Source organism: Myotis daubentonii, chromosome 2 (genome assembly GCF_963259705.1).
Source record: "Myotis daubentonii chromosome 2, mMyoDau2.1, whole genome shotgun sequence".
In the NCBI taxonomy this organism is placed as follows: domain Eukaryota; kingdom Metazoa; phylum Chordata; class Mammalia; order Chiroptera; family Vespertilionidae; genus Myotis; species Myotis daubentonii.
The window spans coordinates 107,690,626-107,714,448 of record NC_081841.1 but is presented as its reverse complement, the minus strand read 5'-3'; the positions used below and the strand labels follow the sequence as shown (position 1 = coordinate 107,714,448).

General features: G+C 43.2%; 1 protein-coding gene across 8 annotated transcripts in view; it reads left to right on the top strand.

Annotated features, from left to right (window-relative positions):
* The window catches only part of PARP4 (poly(ADP-ribose) polymerase family member 4), a 138,498-nt gene that overhangs the window by 65,285 nt on the left and 49,390 nt on the right, over window positions 1–23,823 (top strand). For 7 of the 8 annotated variants that reach the window (XM_059684146.1, XM_059684145.1, XM_059684150.1 and 4 more), the window contains 6 exons: window positions 6,664–6,828; window positions 7,713–7,759; window positions 7,913–7,991; window positions 13,177–13,314; window positions 22,174–22,369; window positions 23,562–23,629. In XM_059684146.1, coding sequence (XP_059540129.1) covers window positions 6,664–6,828; window positions 7,713–7,759; window positions 7,913–7,991; window positions 13,177–13,314; window positions 22,174–22,369; window positions 23,562–23,629 — 693 coding nt within the window. The remainder of the gene's footprint in view (window positions 1–6,663; window positions 6,829–7,712; window positions 7,760–7,912; window positions 7,992–13,176; window positions 13,315–22,173; window positions 22,370–23,561; window positions 23,630–23,823) is intronic. The other variant, XM_059684148.1, reaches the window with a different exon arrangement.

The following is a 23,823-nucleotide window of genomic DNA, read 5'->3' as shown; positions in this document are numbered from 1 at the left end:
AATTAATAATAAATCCTGGTTGGCATAGCTCAGTGGTTGGCCAGGAGGGCACATGCCCAGGTTGGGGTTTTGATCCCTAGGAGGGGCTTGTAGGGGGCAGCCAGTTGATGATTCTCTCTCATCAGTGATGTTTCTATCTCTCCCTCTCCCTTCCTCTCTGAAATCAATTAAATATATATTTTTAAAAATAATAATTTTAAAAGTGTGTAATATGTTTACGTGTTTCCTAGAACTAAGCTCACCTAGCAATTTATTCTATTTTCATCAAATCATAACCCAGGGAGGCATTTCTGCAGGATCCTGAGATATGTCCAGGTTCTGTTCTTTCTGATTATTTGCTTTCATAGGAATTAAATATGGAGAATCTGGAAGAAGGAACAGCTATCATGTCCACTGAGTTTCTTTTCCTATATATAAAACGTTTTCAATGTGTCTCTGTAGATACTAGATTTCAAGCAGTCAGCTTCTAACTAGTGTCTCTTGAGTAGATATTTAGTTGTTTTTAAAGATAGGCCATAGGTTTCAGGTATCACTTCTTCATAGTATTGTGAAAATTTGATGTTTAGTTATTAAGATTAAAATAGATTTAAGGAATAAATGATTACTTTTGACATCTAAGATTTCCATTTGCAGAATGGGGAGTAAGCAAGGAAGAGGTCATTGTTAACCAGTTACAGTCCCCTTGCTGAAGTGCATGTATAAAAAAAGCCTGGCTTCTTTTGACAGACTGCCACTGAACAGTGTGGGGTTATTGTCACAAATGGATTGGTCTGCAAGTTTCCTCCTTGATGCTAACATATTTCCCCAGGAATATGACCCACAAAACAAAAAGTTTTCACAAAGGATATTACTTATGGGTAAAGTCTAGAGAGAACCATTGCTAACCCAAGCCTTTGGGTACCCTAGAATGTATTTTGCCATCCAGTGACTATAATGTTCTCATACTATATTATATTCATAACATAATAATATATAACATATAAATATTATAAGTTATTATACAGTTTACCCTTCAACAACATGGGTTTGAACTGCACAGGTTCACTTATACATGGATTTTTTTAGTAAATATATTGAAAAAATTTGGGAGTCTTGTGACAATTTGAAAAAACTCACAGGTGAACCATGTAGCCTAGAATCATAGAAAAAAGAAAAGAAAAAGTTAGGTATATCATCCTATATAATAAAGGGGTAATATGCAAATAGACCAAATGGCAGAAAAACCCAACAACCAATCAAAGCGTAATATGCTAATGATATGCTAAGGCTGCTCAACCGCTTGCTATGATGTGCACTGACCACCAGGGGGCAGATAGTCAACTGGTCGACCAGTCGCTATGACATGCACTGACCACCAGGGGGCAGATGCTCTGACCAGTAGGTTAGCTTGCTGCTGGGGTCTGGCCGATTGGGACTGAGCAAGATGGGCTGGACACACTCTGGAGCCCTCCTGCTGTCCCTCCCCAGCCTGATCGTGCACTGGTGGGGTCCCTCAGCCTGGCCTGTGTCCTCTCGCAATCCAGGACCCTTTGGAGGATGTCGGAGAGCTGGTTTCAGCCCAGTCCCATAGGCAACTCGCCTTGGGAGGGCACCAGATGCAGGGCTTATGGCTGGCGAGTGCTGCTGCAACAGCGTGAGCCTCTCCCGATTGGGACTGATTGGCCGTGAGCCCGTGGCAGGCACAAGGGGGCCGGGATGAGCAGGAGCGGCAGGTAGGAGCTGCAGGTGGCATTGGACTGCGGGTATTGGCCCAATCCCTGCAGGACACCCAGAGGTACCCCACCCATGCATGAATTCGTGCACCAGGCCTCTAGTGAATGTATAAAATATATATAGGTAAGGAAGAGAATTGCGTGAACACCAGGACTTACGGAAGAAGTGACAGCAGGCTAACTCTACTGTTTTGTGCTAATGCCTTCGGGTTTATGATGAGGACTGCCCTTAGCTATAAAGTTGCTTACCCCTGAACCTTGAAGGGAAAAGATAAAAACCAACTGCCAGTTTTTGGTTTTACAACAGGAAAAAAAAGCCTGGATAATGAGGACACTTTTTCTGGATTAGTTTCATCACTTTGTCCCTGAAGTCGGGGAAGTACCTTGCTTCAGCGACAAAGGGGCTACCTTTTAAAGTCCTTTTGACATTGGATATTGCCCTTGGCCACTCAGAACCCCATGTGTTCAACAGGTGTCAAAGTGGTCTACTTTCCCCAAACATAAGTCTCTAAGTCATCAGGAGACATAGTACCTTTAAGGCTCATTACACATGGTCTCTATGGAAAGGATTGCCAATGTTATGGAAGAGAACCCTAATAACAACAACATCACAGAAATCTGGAAGGATTACACCACTGAAAATGCATCATTGTTATGGAAAATGCAGTGAAAGCCATCAAGCCAGAAACAATAAATTCCTGCTGGAGAAAACTGTCCATATGCTGTGTGGGACTTCACAGGATGTACAACAGAGCCATTCAAGGAAATCATGGAAGATTGTGGGCATGGAAAAATAAGGTGGGTGGTGCCCAGCCAGATGGACTCAGTTGGTTGAGTGTTGTCCTATGCACCGAAAGGTTGCCGGTTTGATCCCCAGTTGGGGAGTGTACGGAAGGCAGCCGATAGATGTTTCTCTCTCATATCAATGTTTCTCTCTTCCACTTCCTCTCTCTAAGTAGGGTTCCAATTATTCGTTGAGTATTTTTTACTTCTTTTATGACATGGATCCTTCTATGATACAGGCACTGAAACTAAAGCCACAGTAGAAGAAGGATTACAAAAAAAAGTGGGTGGTGAAGGGTCTCAAGATATGGATCTGGAAGAGTTGAATAGCTAATAGACACCACACCAGAGGAATTAACAGATGACTTGATGGAGATGAGTGCTTCGGAACCAGAGCCAGATGATGAGGAAGAAGACGTAGAAGAAGCATTGCCGAAAAACAAAGTGAAATTAGACAGTCTGGCAGAAGGGTTCCAATTATTTATGAGTGCTTTTTTTTTTTAATATGTTTTATTGATTTTTTACAGAGAGGAAGGGAAAGGGATAGAGAGTTAGAAACATCAATGAGAGAGAAACATCGATCAGCTGACTCCTGCACACCCCCTGCTGGGGATATGCCTGCAACCAAGACACATGCCCTCGATGGGAATCGAACCTGGGACCCTTCAGTCCGCAGGCTGACACTCTATCCACTGAGCCAAACCGGTTAGGACATAGGACATCATGAGTGCTTTTGACTTCTTTTATGACATAGATCCTTCTATGATACAGGCACTGAAACTAAAGCAACAGTAGAAGGATTGGTACTCTATGGAAACAATTTTAGTGAAATAAAAAAAAAATGACATAAACTTACAATATCAATAAATACTTTATAGTACTATATTATATAATTTCTTCTTATGATTTTCTTTTCTATAGCTTACTTTATTGTAAGAATAGGTATAACATGCAAAACAACTGTTTATGTTATCACTAGGGGCCCAGTGCACGAATTCGTGCAACTTGAAAGGAAATGTGGGCCGCCAGGCTGCGGTGGGCACAGGTGTGGGTCTCAGCCCATCCTCTGCACCCTCCCCTGGCTCATCCTGCCAAGGCCCCCAGTCCCCTGTCTGCTGACAGCCTCGCTCCTGCCGCTTCTCCCACATGCTTAAGGCGCCGGCCCCACTTGCACCCGGTGATGGTGCGGAGCGATTGGGGCCAGCACCAGCAGCAGGTGCGAGCAGGGCCAGTGCTATCAGTGGGTGAGAGTGGCAGCTGCTGCCCCAGTCACCCCTCAGGAGCAGGGGTAGGTGGAGAAGCCCTCAGGGACGATCGGGACTGGCAGTGCTGCTCACACCAGCTGATGGCGCCAAGCAATTGGGACAGGCGCCGGGCAATGGCAGCAGGTGCGAATGGCAGCTCCAGTGCCAGTTGTGGGTGCAAGCAGGACCAGTGCCAGCAGCAGGTGTGAGCAGCAGCTCCGGCACCAGCAGCAGGTGCAAGTGGGGCCGGTGCCAGCAGCAGGTGAGAGTGCCCAGCAGGACAACGGCGCCCCTGGGAGCAAAGTATTTTCAGTAATCACTAGAGGCTTGCCTGATGACAGCGACTGGTGCCCCACCTTGGTCTGGCACCCCTGCTCACCTGCTTCACCATCCCGCCGTGGCCAATGCCTGCCATGTTCTGTGCGTGCCCCCTGGTGGTCAGCACACATCATAGCAACCGGTTGTTCATTTGTTTCGCCGTTCAGTCTATTTGCATATTAGAGTTTTATTTATATAGATTATTAGAACAGTAGTTAAGTTTTGTGGGAGTCAAAAGTTATATATGGATTTCTTTTACTGCATGTGAGTTCAGTGCATCTAATCTCAACATTGTTTAAGGGTCAACTGTATGTGTATTATTATGTGTTAAATCTATAATAATAAAAGGGTAATATGCTAATTATTTTTTTTATTTTATTTTTATTTTTTAAAATATATTTTATTGATTTTTTTTACAGAGAGGGAGAGAGATAGAGAGTAAGAAACATCAATGAGAGAGAAACATCGATCAGCTGCCTCCTGCACATCTCCTACTGGGGATGTGCCCGCAACCCAGGTACATGCCCTTGACCGGAATCGAACCTGGGACCTTTCCGTCCGCAAGCTGATGCTCTATCCACTGAGCCAAACCGGTTTCAGTGGTAATATGCTAATTAGACCGGATGTCTTCTAGACATCATTCTGGATGTCCTTCCTGATGAAGCCGGGGCCAGAGGGAAGCCAGTCCAGGTCCCGGGTGTCTGCAGGCAGCCCAATGGAAGCCAGCCTTGGTCCCGGGTGCCTGCCAGCGGCCAGAGGAGGGAAGCCCAGTCCAGGGTGCTGGAGGGAAGCTGGTGCCGGCATCCGGGGGAAGGAAGGCCTACTCTTGCACGAATTTTCGTGCATCAGGCCTCTAGTATGTTATATAAATACAGGGTGGGGAAAAAGTAGATTTACAGTTGTGAGTACATGAAACAGTTTATTCTTGTATTATTTATTGCTTTAATTTTTATATGAACAACTGTAAGCCTACTTCTGCCCCACTCTGTATATATTATTTATTTGTTAGTATATAATAAGTACAATAACAAATATATAATGTATACTTGTTATAAATATATAATATTATATGGGATGTTGTATATAATATTATATGGACAATATAATATAGAAATATACATTATATATTATATATACAGTGTTTCCAAGTATCAGAAGGATATTATTTTATGTGTCTATATGATTTTATAGACTATCTAACTTGTTATAATGGAAGTGATATCTTTCATCCTTTTATATCCTGCGCATAAGCAGCATTGCAACCCCACATGATTAAGTGTCAGTCTCTCAAATGAACCTCAGGCTTTTATACACTTCCTTTAAGAGCAAATAGTATGAATACTTTCAACAATAGAGATTTTTTTTAAAAAAAAGCAAACAGTATGGTGATTACTAGAGGGAAGGGAATGAGGGTGGGTAGAAAAAGGTAAAAGAGGTCAAATATATGGTGATGGAAGGAGACTTGAGTTTGTGTAATGAACATACAATGCAGTATTCAGATGATGTATTACAGAATTGTACACCTGAAACCTATGCAATCTATTAACCCGTGTCACCCCAATGAATTTAGTAAAATTTTTAAAAAATGAGCACTATTGAATAATAATCATCTCTTCATTGTTTATCCCCATCCTGCAAGTAGGTATAGTAGGTATCCTTGATGCCAAAATTAATAATCCATCCCTTAAATCTGTCTAATTATTAATGTTATACACTCCTCATCTAAACATGTTACATTTTCATGGCAACATGGTCAAGTAGAATGGAGGACATAGTTGGGAGGTTAAGAGGTTCTCTGTGTATCAGAAAAAATACATCTAGCCATAAATAGTCATGAGGTTGTCTTTATGCAGTGATTATCGATATTCCATTGAAAGAAAGTGAAATACCTCTCTCTAAAAAATAAAGTGATAAATTTACTATAGGGGAAAAGAATTATGTGAAGGCCAAACTCAGTGAAAACTGCTCTGGTTCTACAGCCACTGGTGGAACTGGTATTGGAGACTGGAGGTCAGAGAGACCTCCATAGTTCTTTCAGGAAGGGCAGCATGGAGGGGGTCCCTGCTCAGAGCCCTGCATGTGGGGCCACTGCGGTGGAGAGGCCACTGGGTGATGTTCCCTAGTCCAGACAGGTCCTGCTGCCCAGGGGCCTCCTCTCCCAAGCCTCCTTTTAGACGTCACCCTGTCCCACCACTGGGGAGTGGCTTTAAGAGTCCCCATTTAGCCCTGGCTGGTTTGGCTCAGTGGATAGAGCATCAGCCTGTGGACTGAAAGGTCCCAGGTTCGATTCCAGTCAAGGGCACGTGTCTGTCTTGTGGCTCGATCCCCGGGTGGGGGCGTGCAGGAGGCAGCCGATCAATGACTCTCTCTCATCATTGATGTTTCTATCTTTCTCTCCCTCTCCCTTCCTCTCTGAAATCAATAAATATATATTTTAAAAAAAGAGTCCCCCTTTACACCACCAGTGCTTGGCGTGTAGGCTCTATTCTTGTTTTCTGAGGAAGGATCTGGCAGGTTGAAATTCTAGTAGTTCGTGTAATAGGGTTAACTAACATAGAGTGGATATGCATTTGAGTCACAAGCTAAGTAATGTATTTCTGTCTCAGGATGTCTTTACTGTAAGTGTTGGAAACTTACCCCCCAAGGCTAAGGTTCTTATCAAAATAACCTACATCACGGAACTCAGCATCCAAGGTACTGTGGCCGTCTTCTTCATACCCGCCACCGTCGCACCCTGGCAACAGGACAAAGCTTTGAACGAAAACACCCAGGTTCGTGTGCTTAAGATAAGATTTAAAGAACCCTTTTGTGTGTGTGTGTGTGTGTGTGTGTGTGTGTGTGTGTGAGAGAGAGAGAGAGAGAGATTTATGCATAAGGAATAAAAAAATGCATATAATGCAAAGTATCCATATAATGTTTGTAAAACAAAAAGAATAAAGACAAATATGCGTAATGGGCGTATTTTTATTCTGTTTAGTCACTTTAGAAAGTTTGTGTCTATGTTATATGTTCATCATTAAGAATTCAGAGAAGCCCACGGTATACAAATAAGCCAAAGAGGAAAATGTGTTTTTGTTTTTTTGGTTAATCCTCACCCAAGGATATTTTTCCATTGATTTTTAGAGAGAGTAGAAGAGAGAGGGAAAGACAGAGAGAAACATCGATGGTGAGAGAAACACATTGATGGGTTGCTCCTGTAGGAGCCCTGACCAGGACCCGGGCCAGGGAGAAGCCTGCAACCAAGTATGTGCCCTTGACTGGAACTGAACTTGGGACCCTTTGGTTCACAAAGAGGAAAATTCAAACCATCCTTAATTCCATCACCAGACATAGGAGTCCAAAGCTACTGGTTAACACTTTGGTTTATATCTATTCAGACTTCCTACTCTGTGTGTATTTATAAATTGTGTGTATGTGTACATGCATGTTTGTGTGTATATATAGTTGGAAAGGTCATAAATTATCCTGATTATCAGTTACCTTTTAGAACTCACTGTCATTCCATGAACAAATGGTCAATGTCTCCCTACTGCAAAGTGAGACCAGGTCTCATTGCTGCTGTAGGTTGTGGCCTTGGTGACATTACATTCAGTTGAGTCTTACTGTAAAACTTGATACTTATACATATGTGTGTGTGTGTGTGTGTTTTTAACAGGATACAGTGGAGAAGATTTGTATAAAGGAAATAGGAACACAGCAAAGGTTAGTGCCTAAAATATAAAACCTGACAATCATACAATGGGCATTAGTTTTTTTATGGCTTAAATTTTCATTTAAAATTATGTAAAACAAACACAGGTAGCTGTTTAATATTAAGATATTAGACTAAGACAACTTTCTCTTTGTTTTTGGTAGCTTCTCTCTGAGTATGTCTATTGAGATGCCATATGTGATTGAATTCATTTCTAGTGATACACATGAACTGAAAAAAAAGGTTAGTAAATCTTTGCTTTATTTCTTAAGGGCTCTTATTTTAACACTAGAGGCCCGGTGCACAACATTTTGTGCACTGGCAGGCGGGGGGGCGTGTCCCTCAGCCCCACTTGTGCCCTCTCACAGTCTGGGACCCCTCGGGGGATAACGACCTGCTGGCTTAGGCCCACTCCCGGGTGGCAGAGGGTAGGCCCAATCCCTGGGTGCCTGCCCCGCAGCCCCTGGTCGGGCTCAGAGCAGGGCCGATTGGGGAGTTGGGGCACCGTCCCCGTCATGCACAGAGCAGGGAGGATTGGGAGGTTGCAATGCCACCCCAGTCATGCTCAGGGTCGGGCCGATTGGGGGGCTGGGGCACCACCCCCTGTCACACTCAAGGCAGAGCTGATGGGGAGGTTGTGGCACCACCCCCTGTCACACACAGAGCCAGCTGATCAGGGGGTTGGGGAGCTGCCCCCTGACACGCTCAGAGCAGGGCCGATTAGGGGTTAGGGTGCCGCCCCCTGTCACGCACAGAGCAGGGCAGATCAGGGGTTTGGGGTGCCGCCTCCTGTCACCCACAGAGCAGGGGCGATCTGTGGATTGCAGCACTGCCCCCTGTCACACTGCTCCAGGGGCCAGGAGGCCTCGCGGCTCCGCTAATCCCGGTGCTGGGAGGCCTCGTGGCTCCCCTGATCCTGGGCGGTGAGGCCTTGCAGCTCAGAAGCTTTGGGGCTGTTTGGCTTCGCTCCACCGCTTGGAGCCTGCATATGCAAATTAACCGCCATCTTTGTTGGCAGTTAATTTGCATATCGCCCTGATTAGCCGATGGGAAGCGTAGCAGAGGTATGGTTAATTACCCTTTTTGTCTTTTATTAGATAGGATTAATTTTATGTTATAAAAGAAGACATGCACAAGGTCTAAAAAGTGAAATGATACTAAAGACAGCTTCTTAAAAGCAGCAACAGTCCCAAGACAGTGAACTACTTTCATATTTTAGCTCTTTCCTGGTGCCCTCCATAGTTTTAAATAAAATGTTTTTTGCTGCTTGTTCTTGATTCATCTGTTTCAGAAAAATTTTTTTTGATTTCTTGTTATGGAATATGAAAATTTAAGTCCCTTACCTCTGCACTCCCCTCACACCCCACTTTTTCTCTCCCCTTCATTCCTGAAGTTATATTACAATGTTTGGTGAAATCAAGTCAATGTTACATTATTATGACTGTTAAATGATGTTCACTATTGAACCAAGAAATGTATTATGATTATATATTCTTTTGTTTTTACCTTTTTTTAAAAAAATATATATTTTTTATTGATTTTTTACAGAGAATAAGGGGAGGGATAGAGAGTTAGAAACATTGATGAGAGAGATCGATCAGCTGCCTCCTGCATGCCCCCTACGGGGGATGTGCCAACAACCAAGATACATGCCCTTGACCAGAATCGAACCTGGGACCCTTCAGTCCGCAGGCCGACGCTCTATCCACTGAGCCAAACCGGTTCGGCTGTTTTTACCTTTTTATGTAGTATTTTCCTGGGGAAAATTGTGTTTTTCATTTGCTTAGACATCTAGGACAATTCTTCACATATGCTAACACATAGATTAAAACTCCTCTTGAATGCTTCAGAGACTCCATTAATTTATGTCCCCTCTAACAAACATCCTGCCTCTTCTCTTCACTCCACCCAGCTTGGCTGCTGTGGGGCAGCTGTTATCAGAGGGCCTCCCTTGACTCTTCATTTTTGTAGGGGTTTTATCTTTATCCCCTTTCTTGTTCTGTTCTCTCTGTTTGGCAGCGCACAACCTCATTTCCTTCCTGAGTAAGAGGGATGGGCAGCAGTTACTATCTTTCTCTCCTTCACCCTTCCTCTCTGAAATCAATAAAAATATATTTTTTTTAAAAAGAGAAGAATGGGGGACCCTCTCCCCATCTCCACGTGGGGAGGGGGTACTTGTTCTTTAATAAATCTTCACCTTTGCTATAAGAGAGAGAGAGAGAGAGAGAGAGAGAGAGAGAGAGAGAGAGAGAGAGAAGGATGGGCAGCAATGTCAGAAGATATCCTTATTCCATGTGCTGCTCTTGGTGAGGTGCTTAATCCTGGTTGGAAATCATCTTCTCTTAGAATATTGAAAACATTGTCTTCTAGCTTCTAATGTTACTTTTGAGAAGTTAAATGATATTTTTATCTCCTATTCTTTGCCTGTAGTCTGTTATGTTGGGTTTTGTTTTTGTTTTTAATTCTGCAAGAATTTCCGATCTTTTTATCTCTGGTATTCTGAAATTCCACAATAATGAGATATTCATTCATTGTATGTAACTCATGGACTTGAGATCTGGGAATTTTTTTTATAGTTTTAAAAAGTAAGTTGGTCCTCTCTCTTTCACCATTCTGCAATACCATTCAGTTAGATGTCCCCTGGATTGAGACCCTTATTTTCTTGTGTTTTATCTCCTATTGCCCATTTTATTGTCTTTTTGGGGGTTTTTCTGGATGATTTTTCTAAATTCAACTGAAATGTTTATTTTAGTTCTCAAAAATTTTTGTTTGTAGGAGCTCCTCTGTATTTATTTCTCTTTTATAGAATTTTTTTGTGTTTCACAGATGCATTATCATCTCTTTCATCTCTCTGAAAGCATTTATAACTTTTTTCCCCTTCTATTTTCTGTGTTATGTCTCCTTGCTTTTAGTTCCTTCTGGCTTTTTGTTTGTTTGGTCTACATATGTCAGGTTAGAGCAGGGGTGGGGAACCTTTTTTCTGCCAAGGGCCATTTGGATGTTTACAACATCATTCGCAGACCGTACAAAATTATCCACTTAAAAATTAGCCTGCTATATTTGGTCAAATATTTAATTAACTCACTCCTGATGCCTTGGCAGGGCCAGACCAAATGAGTTCTCAGGCCTCATATGGCCCAAGGGCTGGACATTCCCCACCCCTGGGTTAGAGGCTTTTCCTCAAATGTCTGGATGACTTGTCTGTGTTCATCTTTAATTGAGACATGAGAAAGCCAGTTAGATGCTCTGAGGTGAGTGGGTGAGTGTACCAAAGGCCTGCACCAAAGGCCACTGGCAGGTGTTTAGTGGTGAGTATTGTGATGGTGTTTTAGCCATTTCTGTGGTTATTCAGAACACCTCTAGGATGTTTATAAAGTATGACAGGGAAGGCAACTAAGGGTCCTATGTTTTGGGATGCTGCCTCTCACTTCAGTGCCATTTGCAGCCCTGTATTCCTATGCTCCATTATGTCTAGGATACCCAAGTCTGGATTCCATTTGGTTGACTTTCTCTGAGTAATAAATCTCTAATTTTCTTTAGTGAGAGAAAAGGGTGCTACTTCTTGGTGCCAGCTACTTGATTTCTTAGGGTAGGGAGAGGGCCTGAAGGTTCAACAGTTTAGTACATAGTGTGTTCATGATCGCTGGTTCCTGCAGTCCCTCACCTGTGTGTAAGCTGCCCCAGGTTGCTGCAGGACCACTGAGTCCACTGCTGAGGCCATGCCCTTCCATGTCATGGAAGATGATTTCCAACCCAGGATTAAGTACCTCACCAAGGGATCAAGAGCAGCATGTAGAATAAGTATATTTTTCAGATATTGCTGCCCATCACTCTTACTCAGTGGTCGCTTCCTCCACTTTGGCTAGGTCACTTACTATGCCACTATCAATTTTCCATCCTCTTAAATGTATTGACATCGCTTGTCTGCTATTATCTTTGCTCTTGTTCTCAATATTTCTTTTATTATAGGGAATTTTAGGATTTTGCATTAGGAATGGAGGTAACCACATAGATATAATCCATCCTGAAGAAGTCCTTGGCATCAGATAGCTTTTGCTGTACAACAAACACAAATAAACTTTGTGTTTTAACACCACAAGCATGTGTTATTTCTCATAGTTTGTGGGATGGCTGGGCAGTTCTCTGCTGGGCTGGCTTCCCTGGAACAAGATGGTCTAGAATGGTCTCACACACATACCTGGCCTGGTGTCAGCTGGCGTGATAGCCATGTATCTCTTGTCATCCAGCAGGTGAGCTCAGGTTCGTTTATATAGTAACAGAAGATTTCACAGTAGCAACAAAAGAGGGCAGGCTCCATAGCACAAACAACACTTTTCAAGCCTCTGTCTGCCTCATGTATGCTGATATCCCACTGGCCAAAGCAAGTCACATGGCAAGCTCTAGACTCTAGGGCAGAGGAAGAGCTTCTGACAGGAGGAGCTGCAAATCACATTGCAAAGGGGCAAGCACACCACAATGGAAAGACTTTGTGACCATTCTATAAGTTACCACATTGCTTTTATGACTTTAAATCTTAACATCTACATTTTTAAAGTGATTTTTTAAATTGTTTATTGATGTTTAGGAAGAGAGGAAAGGAAAGAGAAAGAGAAACATTGATGTGAGAACACAATATCAATTGTTTGCCTCCTGCACACTCCCTACAAGGGATCAAGTCTGAAACCTGGGCATGTACCCTTGACCAGGAATCAAGCCTGCAACCTCCTGGTGCATAGGATGACACCCAACCAACTGAGCCACACTGGCCAAGGCTTAAAGTAATTTTATATTGGCCCTGGCTGGGTAGCTCAGTTGGTTAGAGCATCATCCTGATATGCTAAGGTTGTGGATTTGATCTCCGTTCAGGGCACATACAAGAAGCAACTAATGAATGCATAAATAAGTGGAACAACAAATAGATGTTTCTCTCTCTCTCTCTCTCTTTCTCTCTCTCTCTCTCTTACTGCTCACATTTCTCTCTCTCTCAAATCAATCAATAAAAATATTTTTTAAAGTTTAAAGGGATTTTATTTATAAAAATATATTTTTAAAAGAAGATATAATTCTAAGATTTCTGTTGAATTTTCCATTTTGCTATTCTAAGTTATGACCATCTGATATACTTTCTGTTCTCTCCAGAGAAGTCTAACTGAATTCACAAATCTATCATCTTTGGATCCAGGGTTTGAGATTGTTTCAAGCTTACCTAAATTTGACTATATAAACCTTAGAATATCAGGAGGATAAATGATAAGATAATCGTCACACTTCTAAAACCTACAGTTCATAATTTTAGAATTTGTTATTATATTGTTAATTCTTAGTGGAGTTGTATAACTTGTGCAAGGCTTTGCTACTTGACAGATAAGTGCATATTGATACTATAGTATTATTCCATTACTCACTTTGTTGTCATGGCTGTTTGCAGGTTACAGACTGCAAAGCTGTGATTAGCACTGTGGACGGGAGCTCCTTAGACAGCAGTGGATTTTCTCTCCACGTCGGTTTGTCTGATGCATATCTCCCAAGAATGTGGGTTGAAAAACATCCAGAAAAAGAAAGCGAGGTATAATCCTTTTTACTTAAAACTAGGAAATTATTGAAAAAATATTTCAGAATAAATTATTTAAACTTGTAAATTATTGCTAGTCTTGAAAACTAGCATTACTAAATGAGCTCTCCCTACCCCAAGATTCTGCAACTAAAAATACTGATGATATCAAGCATGACAAACATCTGAGGTTTCGACCAAAACCCCCATGTGGCTTAGTTCCTTGTACAGATTGTAATTTTTACCTTAATCCCCAACAAAAGGAAAATCTGCCTTCACATATTACACTGATTTGCCTGTATAGTTTTTATAGCTTTTAAACATTGATACAAAAACAAATACAAAATTATTTATGGTCATACTATCATTTTGTATGGCTGAGATGAAGAATCTCTTCTTATTAAAATAAAATTTGAAAGCGACATCAGCAAGATGGTTGAATAAGACGTCCCTTGCATGTATTTCCCCATCAAAAATAATTTGGCATCTATCCACCCACCCATCCTGCCTGTGTGAAAGGCTTGAGATCCAGGTAGGAGATTGTGAAATTCCAGTGCAGTCCCAGACCTAAGAAGAGTCATTATGCACCCAGGTGGCCCCACCCAGGCAGCTGACTCACTGACCTTGGTCCTAGTTGATGAAATAGAAGAAGCTCCATATCCCTGAGAAACTAGCTATGGCCTGGTTTGGCTTGGACCTGTCATCAGCACCTTCTGCCATGGGACCCAGGGGAAGTCAGGTCCATCTGTGCATCAGGTAATAGGCATATAAGACTTGGTCCCAGCTGTGGACCCTAATGTGGCCAATGAACTGGCTCTAAGCACTATCAGCTATGGGACCCCCTGGAGATAAGGCCCGCCAAACATATAAAAATCATTCATATAATTGGTCAACATATAAAAATTAGTCATACTTCTGTACACTAACATTGAACTTTCTGAAAAAGAAATAAAACAATCTATTTATAGCAGCATCAAAAACAATAAAATACTTAGGAATAAATTTAATCAAGGAGATGGAAGATCCGCACACTAAGAACTATAGACATTGATAAAATAAATTGAAGAAGACACAGATAAATAAAAAGATATCCCATGGTGGAACCACAAAACACCATGAATAGCCAGAGAAATCATGAGAAAGAAGAACAAAGCTGGAACTATCACACTTTCTGATTTCACATTATACTACAAAGCTACAATAATTATAAAGACACATAGACCATTGGAACAGAATTGAGAGCCCAGAAGTAAACCCATGCATATACAGTCAATGAATATTTGACAAGGGAGTCAAGAATACTCAATGAAGAAAGGATAGTCTTTTCAATAAATGGCTTTTGGGAAAACTAGGTATCTACATACCTTTTGAAATTGGACCCCTATCACACCATTCATAAAAGTAACTCAAAATGGATTGAAGGCTTAAATATAAGTTCTGAAACTGTGTAACTTCTAGAAAGAAACATGGGGGGGGGGGGGGAAGCTCCTTGACATTGGTCTTACTAACAAGTTTTTGGATGACACCAAAAACACAAGCAACAAAAGAAAAATAAACAAGTGGAACTACAAAAAAGTTTCTTCTACACAACAAAAGAAACCATCATCAAAATGAAGAGGCAGCCTATGCAATGGAATAAAATATTTGCAAACTATAGTCAAACCTCAGTTCTCCAATGTCTCTCATCTCAAACAATTCTGTTTCATGGAAAAAAATGTCTCAGTTGTTGACCAAAATTTCAGTTTTGGACCTGACAACCCTTTCATTCCTGATACCTCAGGATGGCAAAAAGTATCTCTCAGGCAACAAACAAAGGAGAGAATGCTTTTGTTGCTGGTGAACTCATTAGCACAATTTTAAAACAGAAAGAGGCCATCAAGTGCGCTAATGTAGCTAAGGGTGTGAAAGTGTTCACAAAACAACAATCACAAGCAATTGAAGAGGTAGAAAAACTGTTGTTGATTTGGATAAATGGAAAGCAGTTAGCTGGTGACAGCATTTCAGAAGCAGTGATGTGTGAAAAAAACAAGAAAGATTAAAACAAAGAATCACTTTGGGTCCTGGCACAGATTAATTCCATTTACATTATTTCTAATGGGGGACAATGATTTGGTTTTTGAACGAATCCGCTTCTTGAACAGATTTCCAGAATGAATTAAGTTCAAGAACCAAGGTTTCAAAAAAAAAAAAAAAAGAACCGAGGTTTCACTCTATATATATCATACTAGGGGCCCGGTGCACGAAATTCGTGCACTGGGTGTGTGTGTCGGGGGGGAGTGTCCCTCAGCCCAGCCTGCCCCCTCTCACATACTGGGAGCCCTCAGGCGTTGACCCCCATCACCCTCCAATCGCAGATCGGCCCCTTGCCCAGGCCTGACGCCTCTGACAGAGGTGTCAGGCTTGGACAGGGGACCCCCATCTCCCCCTGATCACTGGCTCTGGCCCCCGCCCAGGCCTGAGGCCTCGGCCAGAGGCGTAGACCCCCATCACCCTCCGATCGCCTGATCGGCCCCTTGCCCAGGCCTGACGCCTCCGCCAGAGGTGTCAGGCTTGGACAGGGGACCCCCATCTCCCCCTGATCACTGGCTCTGGCCCCCACCCAGGCCTGAGACCTCTGGCCCAGGAATCATGCCTGGGCAGGGGACCCCCATCTCCCTCTGATCGCTTGCTCCACCCCCCGCCCAAGCCTGACGCCTCTGACCCAGGCTTCAGGCCTGGGCAAGGGGACCATCATATCCCCCCAATCCCTGGCTCCACCCCCCACCCAGGCCTGATGCCTCGGCCAGAGGAGTTGATCCTCATCACCCTCTGATCACCAATCACTGGATCGGCCCCTTGACCAGGCCTGAGGCCTCTGGCAGAGGTGTCAGGCCTGGGCAGGAGACCCCCAGCTCCCCGTGGTTGCAGGCTCCGCCCCTGCCCAGGCCTAACACCTCTGGCTGAGGCGTCCGGCCCGGGCAGTGGGGACCCGCAGCTGCAGCGGCCCCGCGATCGTGGGCTTCACTTTAGACCCAGGCAAGGGACCCCTAGCTCCCGGGACTGCCAGCTTTGACCGTGCCCAGCTCCCATCGCTGGCTCCACCCCTACTTCCTGCTATCACTGGCCAGGGCGGCAAAGGCGCCTGATTCTCCGATCATGGCTGGGGGCTTCTTCCTGCTTTCCCTTTCACCTCCCTGCATTGTGCCGACATATGCAAATTAGCCACCATCTTGTTGGCAGTTAACTGCCAATCTTAGTTGGCAGTTAACTGCCAATCTTGGCAGTTAATTTGCATATAGCCCTGATTAGCCAATGAAAAGGGTATCGTCGTACGCCAATTACCATTTTTCTCTTTTATTAGATAGGATGAGGGGTTAATATCTAAAATATGTAAGAAACTCATACAACTCAACAGCAAAAACACTAATAATCTGATTTAAAAATAGGCAAAGGTCCCTGACCAGTTTGGCTCAGTGGATAGAGTGTCGGCCTGCGGACTGAAAGGTCCCAGGTTCGATTCCGGTCAGGGGCATGTACTTTGGTTGCAGGCACATTCCCAGTGGGGGTTGTGCAGGAGTCGGCTGAGTGATGTTTCTCCCTCATCGATGTTTCTGACTCTCTATCCCTCTGTCTTCCTCTGTAAAAAATCAATAAAATATGTTTTTAAAAAAATAGGCGAAGGACTTGAATAGACATTTTCCTAAAGAGGACATACAGATCGCTAATAGGTACATGAAAAAAAAAATGTACAACATTACCATTCAAAAGGGAAATGCAAATCAAAACCACAAAGAGATATCACCTCACACCTGTTTGAATGGCTATCATCAAAGAGACAAAAGACAACAAGTGTTGGAAAGACAAGTGGAAGAAAAGGGAATTCTTGTGCATTATTGGTGGGAAGGCAAGTTGGTGCAGCCACTATGAAAAACAGGTGAGAGGTTCCTAAAAAATTTAAAAATAATACTACTGTATGAAGCAATCACACTTCGGGACATAGATCCAGAGAAAATAAAAACACTACCTCAAGGAGATATCTGCACCTCAGTATTCATGGCAGCATTATTCACAATAACCAAGACATGAAAACAATCTAAGTGTCCCTTGACAGATGAATGGATGAAAAAAAAAAATGAGGTAGATAGTTAGATAGGAATTATTCAACCATAAAAGAGAAGGAAATCCTGCCATTTGCAAAAACATGGATGGACCTTGCGGGTATTATGCTAAATGAAATAAGTCAAATAGAGAAAGACAAATACTATATGATCTCACTTATATATGGAATTTTAAAAAAGTTGAGCTCATAGAAACAGTTGAATGGTGGTTGCCAGGGGCTGGGGGTAGAAATGGGGAGATGTTAGCCAAACGGTACTAACTTCTAGTTATAAGATGAACTAGAGGCCCAGTGCACAAAAATTTGGGGGTCCCTCAGCCCAGCCTGTGCCCTCTCACAATCTGGGATCCCTCAGGAGCTGTCCACCTGCTGGCTTAGGCTCGGTCCCCAGAGGATCAGGCCTAAGCTGGCAGTCAGACATCCCTCTGACAGCCCAGGAGTCCTCGGGGGGTGTCTACTTGCCAGTGGGGAGCAGGCCTAAGCTGCAGTCGGACATCCTTAGCGCTGCTGAGGAGGCAGGAGAGGCTCCCGCCACCACTGCTATACTGGCAACCGTCAGCCTGGCTTGTGGCTGAGCAGAGCTCCCCCTGTGGGAGCGCACTGACCACCAGGGGGCAGCTCCTGCATTGAGCGTCTGCAACCCTGGTGGTCAGTGTGTGTCATAGTGACCAGTGATTCCCAGTTGTTCTGCTGTTAGGGTCAATTTGCATATTGCCCTTTTATTATATAGGATAAGTTCTGGGCATCTAATATACAGCATGATAACTATAGTTAACAATACTGAATTATATACTTGAAAGTTGCCAAGAGAATAGATCTTAAATGTTTTCATTACAAAAAATATATATGGTTATATGAGGTAATGGACATGCTAACTTACCTTATTTTGGTGATCATTTCACAATATATATATATGTATGAAATCATCACATTATACATCTTCATTTTGCACAGTATTATATATATCAATTGTATCTCAATAAAGCTAAGGGAAATTTATTTTAATTTTTAAAATTGATTTGAGAGAGAAAGAGAGGTGGAGAAGAGAGAGAAAGAGAGAGAGAGAGAAATATTGATTTGTTGTTCCACTTATTTATTCATTCATTGGTTGATTCTTGTATGTGCCCCACCTGACCGGGGATGGAACCTGCAACCTTGGCGTATTGTCACGACACTTTAATCAACTGGGAAACCCGGCCAGGGCTAAGAGAAAATTTTTAAAAATTGAAATTTCCATGATAGTGGTTGTACTTTAAGTATTGGTTGATTAATAAAATAAAATATAATTATGTATATTTTAGTAATCACAGTAGTATCTATATTCCTTTTAGAATAGTACATTATATATGTGAGAAAACATGTATTTCTTATTCATTCTGCAGACAGTGTTCATACCATATAAATTTCTAGATATTAATTATATATTTATTTTTTACCTCTCAGGGGTTTATGGACTTTATGTTAGAAACTCCAGTTCTCACATTCTACTTTTTATTTGAACTCCTATTGTTGAATAAATCTTACTCTTTTTGTTTGTATAGTATCATCTTACCTGGCTAAAAATGTTTTCAAATTTTACAAGAAGAACTTTTCCAATAAAAATGACACATGTTGCCGAAACCGGTTTGGCTCAGTGGATAGAGCGTCGGCCTGCAGACTGAAAGGTCCCAGGTTCGATTCTGGTCAAGGGCATGTACCTGGGTTGCGGGCACATCCCCAGTGGGGGATGTGCAGGAGGCGGCTGATCGATGTTTCTCTCTCATCGATGTTTCTGACTCTCTATCTCTCTCCCTTCCTCTCTGTAAAAAATCAATATATATTTTTTTTAAAAAATGACACATGTTTATGCCAAATTCTGCAAACCCTAGCTTTATGTATATTTTGCTTTGTACGTTAGAGAGGTGCCTGAAATATTGGTAGCACATAAACTAAATTCTCTGTGGCTGAGCATGGTAAACCAATAACCCCGTTAGTCACAGAAATAAGCACAATTTAATTCATCTTTTCTGTAAACATGGGTTTTTGTACATGGGTTTTAAATTAAACACACACACACGTCTACATTAGTGTGTTTATGTCTCACCCTATGAGGCTTGTAAGATTTCTGTGCCAGCTGTTCCATGGCAAGTGGCACCTTCCCACTAGAGTCAGAGATCTGGGGAGAAGCACTGTGCCTTGCCGGGAGCCGGTCCATCCTTGCTGTTTCAAGGGACCTGGCATATATGGCATACGGTTCTTAATATGTTTGCTCACCTTCTTGGCGCTGTGTTTTAACCAAGGTCACCTCTCCGAGAAAGGTTGAATCCCCAGGTAGGGATTTTCCCCTGAAGTTAGGGAGGGAATAAAACCCCTCAACTAAGTGCCAGGGGGGTAATTAATCACTTTAACTACGAACAATCATGCTTAAACTACATAATCTTTTCTCCCTGGAATGGAGATAAGAAACACCCTAACCTTTGTAATAGAGATTGATAGGATTGAATCAACTGGTATAAATACAGTTGTAACAAGACAGAAACACTCAGAACTTAGAACACAGAATTCAGAAGACAGAACCTACATGGAGCCTGGAGACAGAAGAACTTCGCTGGAGAGAACATGGCAAAAGATCCTGGGCTGAACCTGACTATAGAACATGGCAAGAGAACCTGACTAGAACCTGGTGACTGAACCTGGCTGGAGAACCTGGACAGAACCTGGCTGGAGAACCTAGCGAGGGAACATGGCCACAGAACCTGGCTGGAGATCCGAAGCAGAACCTTTCTGGAGATCCAGACCAGAACTTGGCTGGAGATCCTGGCTAGAGATCCTGGCTAGGCTGCTGATCAACTGAACAGTGTCTCCGTGTCCTTCCTTCTTCGCTGACTCTGTCCACACCTTTGGGGACCCCTGGACCCGCTGGGGCTAGACCCCGGCATCTGGCGCCCGAACAGGGTTCCCCTAGGTAAGCGCCCCGCACTCGGGACGGATAGGACTCCACCGTAGGAAGAGGGTGGATAGTCTTCGCCGACTCCGTCCACACCTTTGGGAACCCCTGGAAAAGGATTCCCCTAGGTAAGCCCCCCCCCCCCGCACTGAGAACCCCCACACTCGGGACGGATAGGACTCCACCAGGGTGCTACAGACCCCCCTATAGAGGATAAGTAGGGTAAGAAGGTGGATAGTACAGAACTTAGATTGAGAAGGTGTGCTATACTGAGTCCAAAGAAAGAAGACTCTGTATTGATCCTTAGATTGAGAAGATGTGCCATACTGAGTCCAAAGAAAGAAGACTCTGTATTGATTCTTAGATTGAGAAGATGTGCCATACTGAGTCCAAAGAAAGAAGACTCTATTGATCTTTACATTAAGAAGATGTGCCATACTGAGTCTAAAGAAAAAAGACTCCGTATTGATCTTTTAACACATATGCTTGCTAGCAGAGGAGTTAAGGTTACTCCCAGTCAGATGGAACATTTTATACAAGAAATATGTCCATGCTTTTCTGAGGAAGGAAAGGTGCCGGAAAGGTAAATGTAGAGGCATGGGAGAAGGTAGGCCCAAGGAGCCTTATCCTTAACCCCACTGCAGCCTTTCCATCCCAGGAAAGTGCAGGATTGGCAAGCTCTCCCTGGGGTGATAGATCAGGACTCAGGTAATAGCAGAAAGCGCCAATCCTACTCTTAAAATGGATACAAGAGAGCATTTGAGGTTTTTCTTTTTAATGCCTGCTTTTAAAAAATAAAAAAGGGGGAATTTGCCGGGAGCCGGTCCATCCTTGCTGTTTCAAGGGACCTGGCATATATGGCATACGGTTCTTAATGTGTTTGCTCACCTTCTTGGCGCTGTGTTTTAACCAAGGTCACCTCTCCGAGAAAGGTTGTTTCCCCAGGTAGGGATTTTTCCCTGAAGTTAGGGAGGGTATGAAACAAACTCCTTAACTAAGTGCCAGGCGGGTAGTTAATCAATTTAACTACAAACAATCATGCTTAAGCTACATAATCTTTACTCCCTGGAATGGAGATAAGAAACGCCCTAACCTTTGTAATAGAGATTGACAGGATTAAAATGAACTGGTATAAATACAGATGTAACAAGACAGCAAGACACAGAACTTATAAGACAGAACTTAGAACAGAATCAAGAAGACAGAACCTACACGGAGCCTAGAGACAGAAGAACTTCGCTGGAGAGAGCATGCCGGAGGATCCTGGAGAGGGACTGGCCTCGGAGCCTAGAGACAGAGCCTAGCGGGAGAACATGACAAGGGATCCTGGACTGAACCTGACTACAGAGATTGGCAGGAGAACCTGACTGGAACCTGGACACTGAACCTGACTGGAGAGCCTGGACAGAACCTGGCTGGAGAACCTAGCGAGGGAACATGGCTACAGAACCTCGCTGGAGATCCGAAGCAGAACCTCTCTGGAGATCCAGACCAGAACTTGGCTGGAGATCCTGGCTAGAGATCCTGGCTAGGCTGCTGATCAACTGAACAGTGTCTCCGTGTCCTTCCTTCTTCGCCGACTCTGTCCACACCTTTGGGGACCCCTGGACCTGCTGGGGCTGGACCCCGGCAGTGCCTTAGCCCAGGGGGTCTTCACTGGTTTATAGGAGGCCATTCTTTACCCTCTGTTACTATATCCCAGTCACATGCCCATTATTTAGAGAGATTGTGTGGGTGGGTTTTTGGATCAAAATGTTGTGGTCTTTTGACTCAAAAATGCTTCCCAATTTGAACAAGCCAGACCAGTTTAAGTTATGAGAAGTGTCAATCCAGCGCCTTTTTCTCCTTTTAGGCCTGCATGCTTGTTTTCCATCCAGATCTTGGCATCGCCCACCCCGACATAGCTGAGGAGAATGAAGTGATTATTTGTCTCGACTGCTCCAATTCCATGGAGGGTGTGACATTCTTGCAAGCCAAGCAAATTGCCTTATATGCACTGTCCTTGGTGGGTGAGAAACAGAAGATAAATGTTGTCAAGTTTGGCTCAGGTGAGTGCCCTTTGACTGGAGTCCACAGTATGCTTCCACAATATCAGCATATTCACGGGTAGAAGTGACATCTGTCAGCATCCCTGACTTCACCTTTGGAGTGTTCGCACATAGCATAACACAGTGTTCAAGAACTCCGACCCGACCCTAACCGGTTTGGCTCAGTGGATAGAGCGTCGGCGTGCGGACTGGAGGGTCCCAGGTTTGATTCTAGTCAAGGGCATGTACCTTGGTTGCGGGCACATCCCCAGTAGGGGGTGTGCAGGAGGCAGCTGATTGATGTTTCTAACTCTCTATCCCTCTCCCTCCCTCTCTGTAAAAAATCCATAAAATATATATATTTTAAGAACTCTGACCCAGGCCCCTGGGTTCATATCCCAGTTCTGCTACTTACTAGCTCTAGGTGTCACTTTGGGCAAGTTACTTGAACTTTTCATGCCTCTGTTTCCTCATCTGGATTTTGAGGGTAATAGTCTCTACCTCACAGTGTTGTTATAAAGAGTAAACTAATGTATGTAAAGGATTTGAAACAGGGCCTCATTCATAGTCAGTGCTATATAAACATAACAGTCATTATCAGCTGAACCAAACACACCACCGTTGTTGTGATGAGTATGAGGGTCCCAAGGATATGGACAGAACATTTGAAATTAGCACAGTAGTAGAAAATTTATAAGGAATAATCTCAGCAAGCAGCAGATCAGCCTATTAGAAGACAGGTAATGCCATTTGCAGGTGGCGGGTGTCCAGGGCCATCTTAACCGCCAGAAGAAAGCACTTTAGAGATGAGAGAAGGACCACAGAGTGGAGTGAGATGATATCATGTCCTATTGGTTCTTCTCTGTTATGTAGCTGAAGGCCCAGCCCCTGCTACATGAAGGAGCCAGGGTTTGCCACTGCTGGAGGCATAGGTCATGGAAGGAGAATGTGTACCTCTGGTGGCCACACTGCCAGTGCTATAATGATACCTGCATCAGACTTTACATAAGCAATTTCTACAAGACAGTCTGCACACATAATTTGACTCAGAACCTTTTGCACAGTAAAGTGCATAGTTCGCACTAGAATTTATTATTTAAAGAAATATTGTAGTGAGTTTTTATATGTTAAAAATTATCAAATATTATTCTTTGTTAGTGGTCAATAAAGTGAATATTTAATGGTAGCACCTCACACCGATCTTATTATACAGGTTACAAGGAGTTATTTTCATTTCCAAAGTACATCACAAGCAATAGTATGCCAACTGAGTTCATTATGGTGAGTAAAGGCATTTTCCTTTGTCTCCTGATCCTGTTTCTATCCAGTTCTAGTGGTATTGCCCTGGAGATCACTGTCAGAACACCCCCAGTCCTTCCATTTTGTATGTTGGTGGGCTCTTTTATTTGACTGGTAAAATCAATATGAAGTCATTGAAGAAAATTTGGAAATTAAAAAGGGTAAAAAGAAAAAAA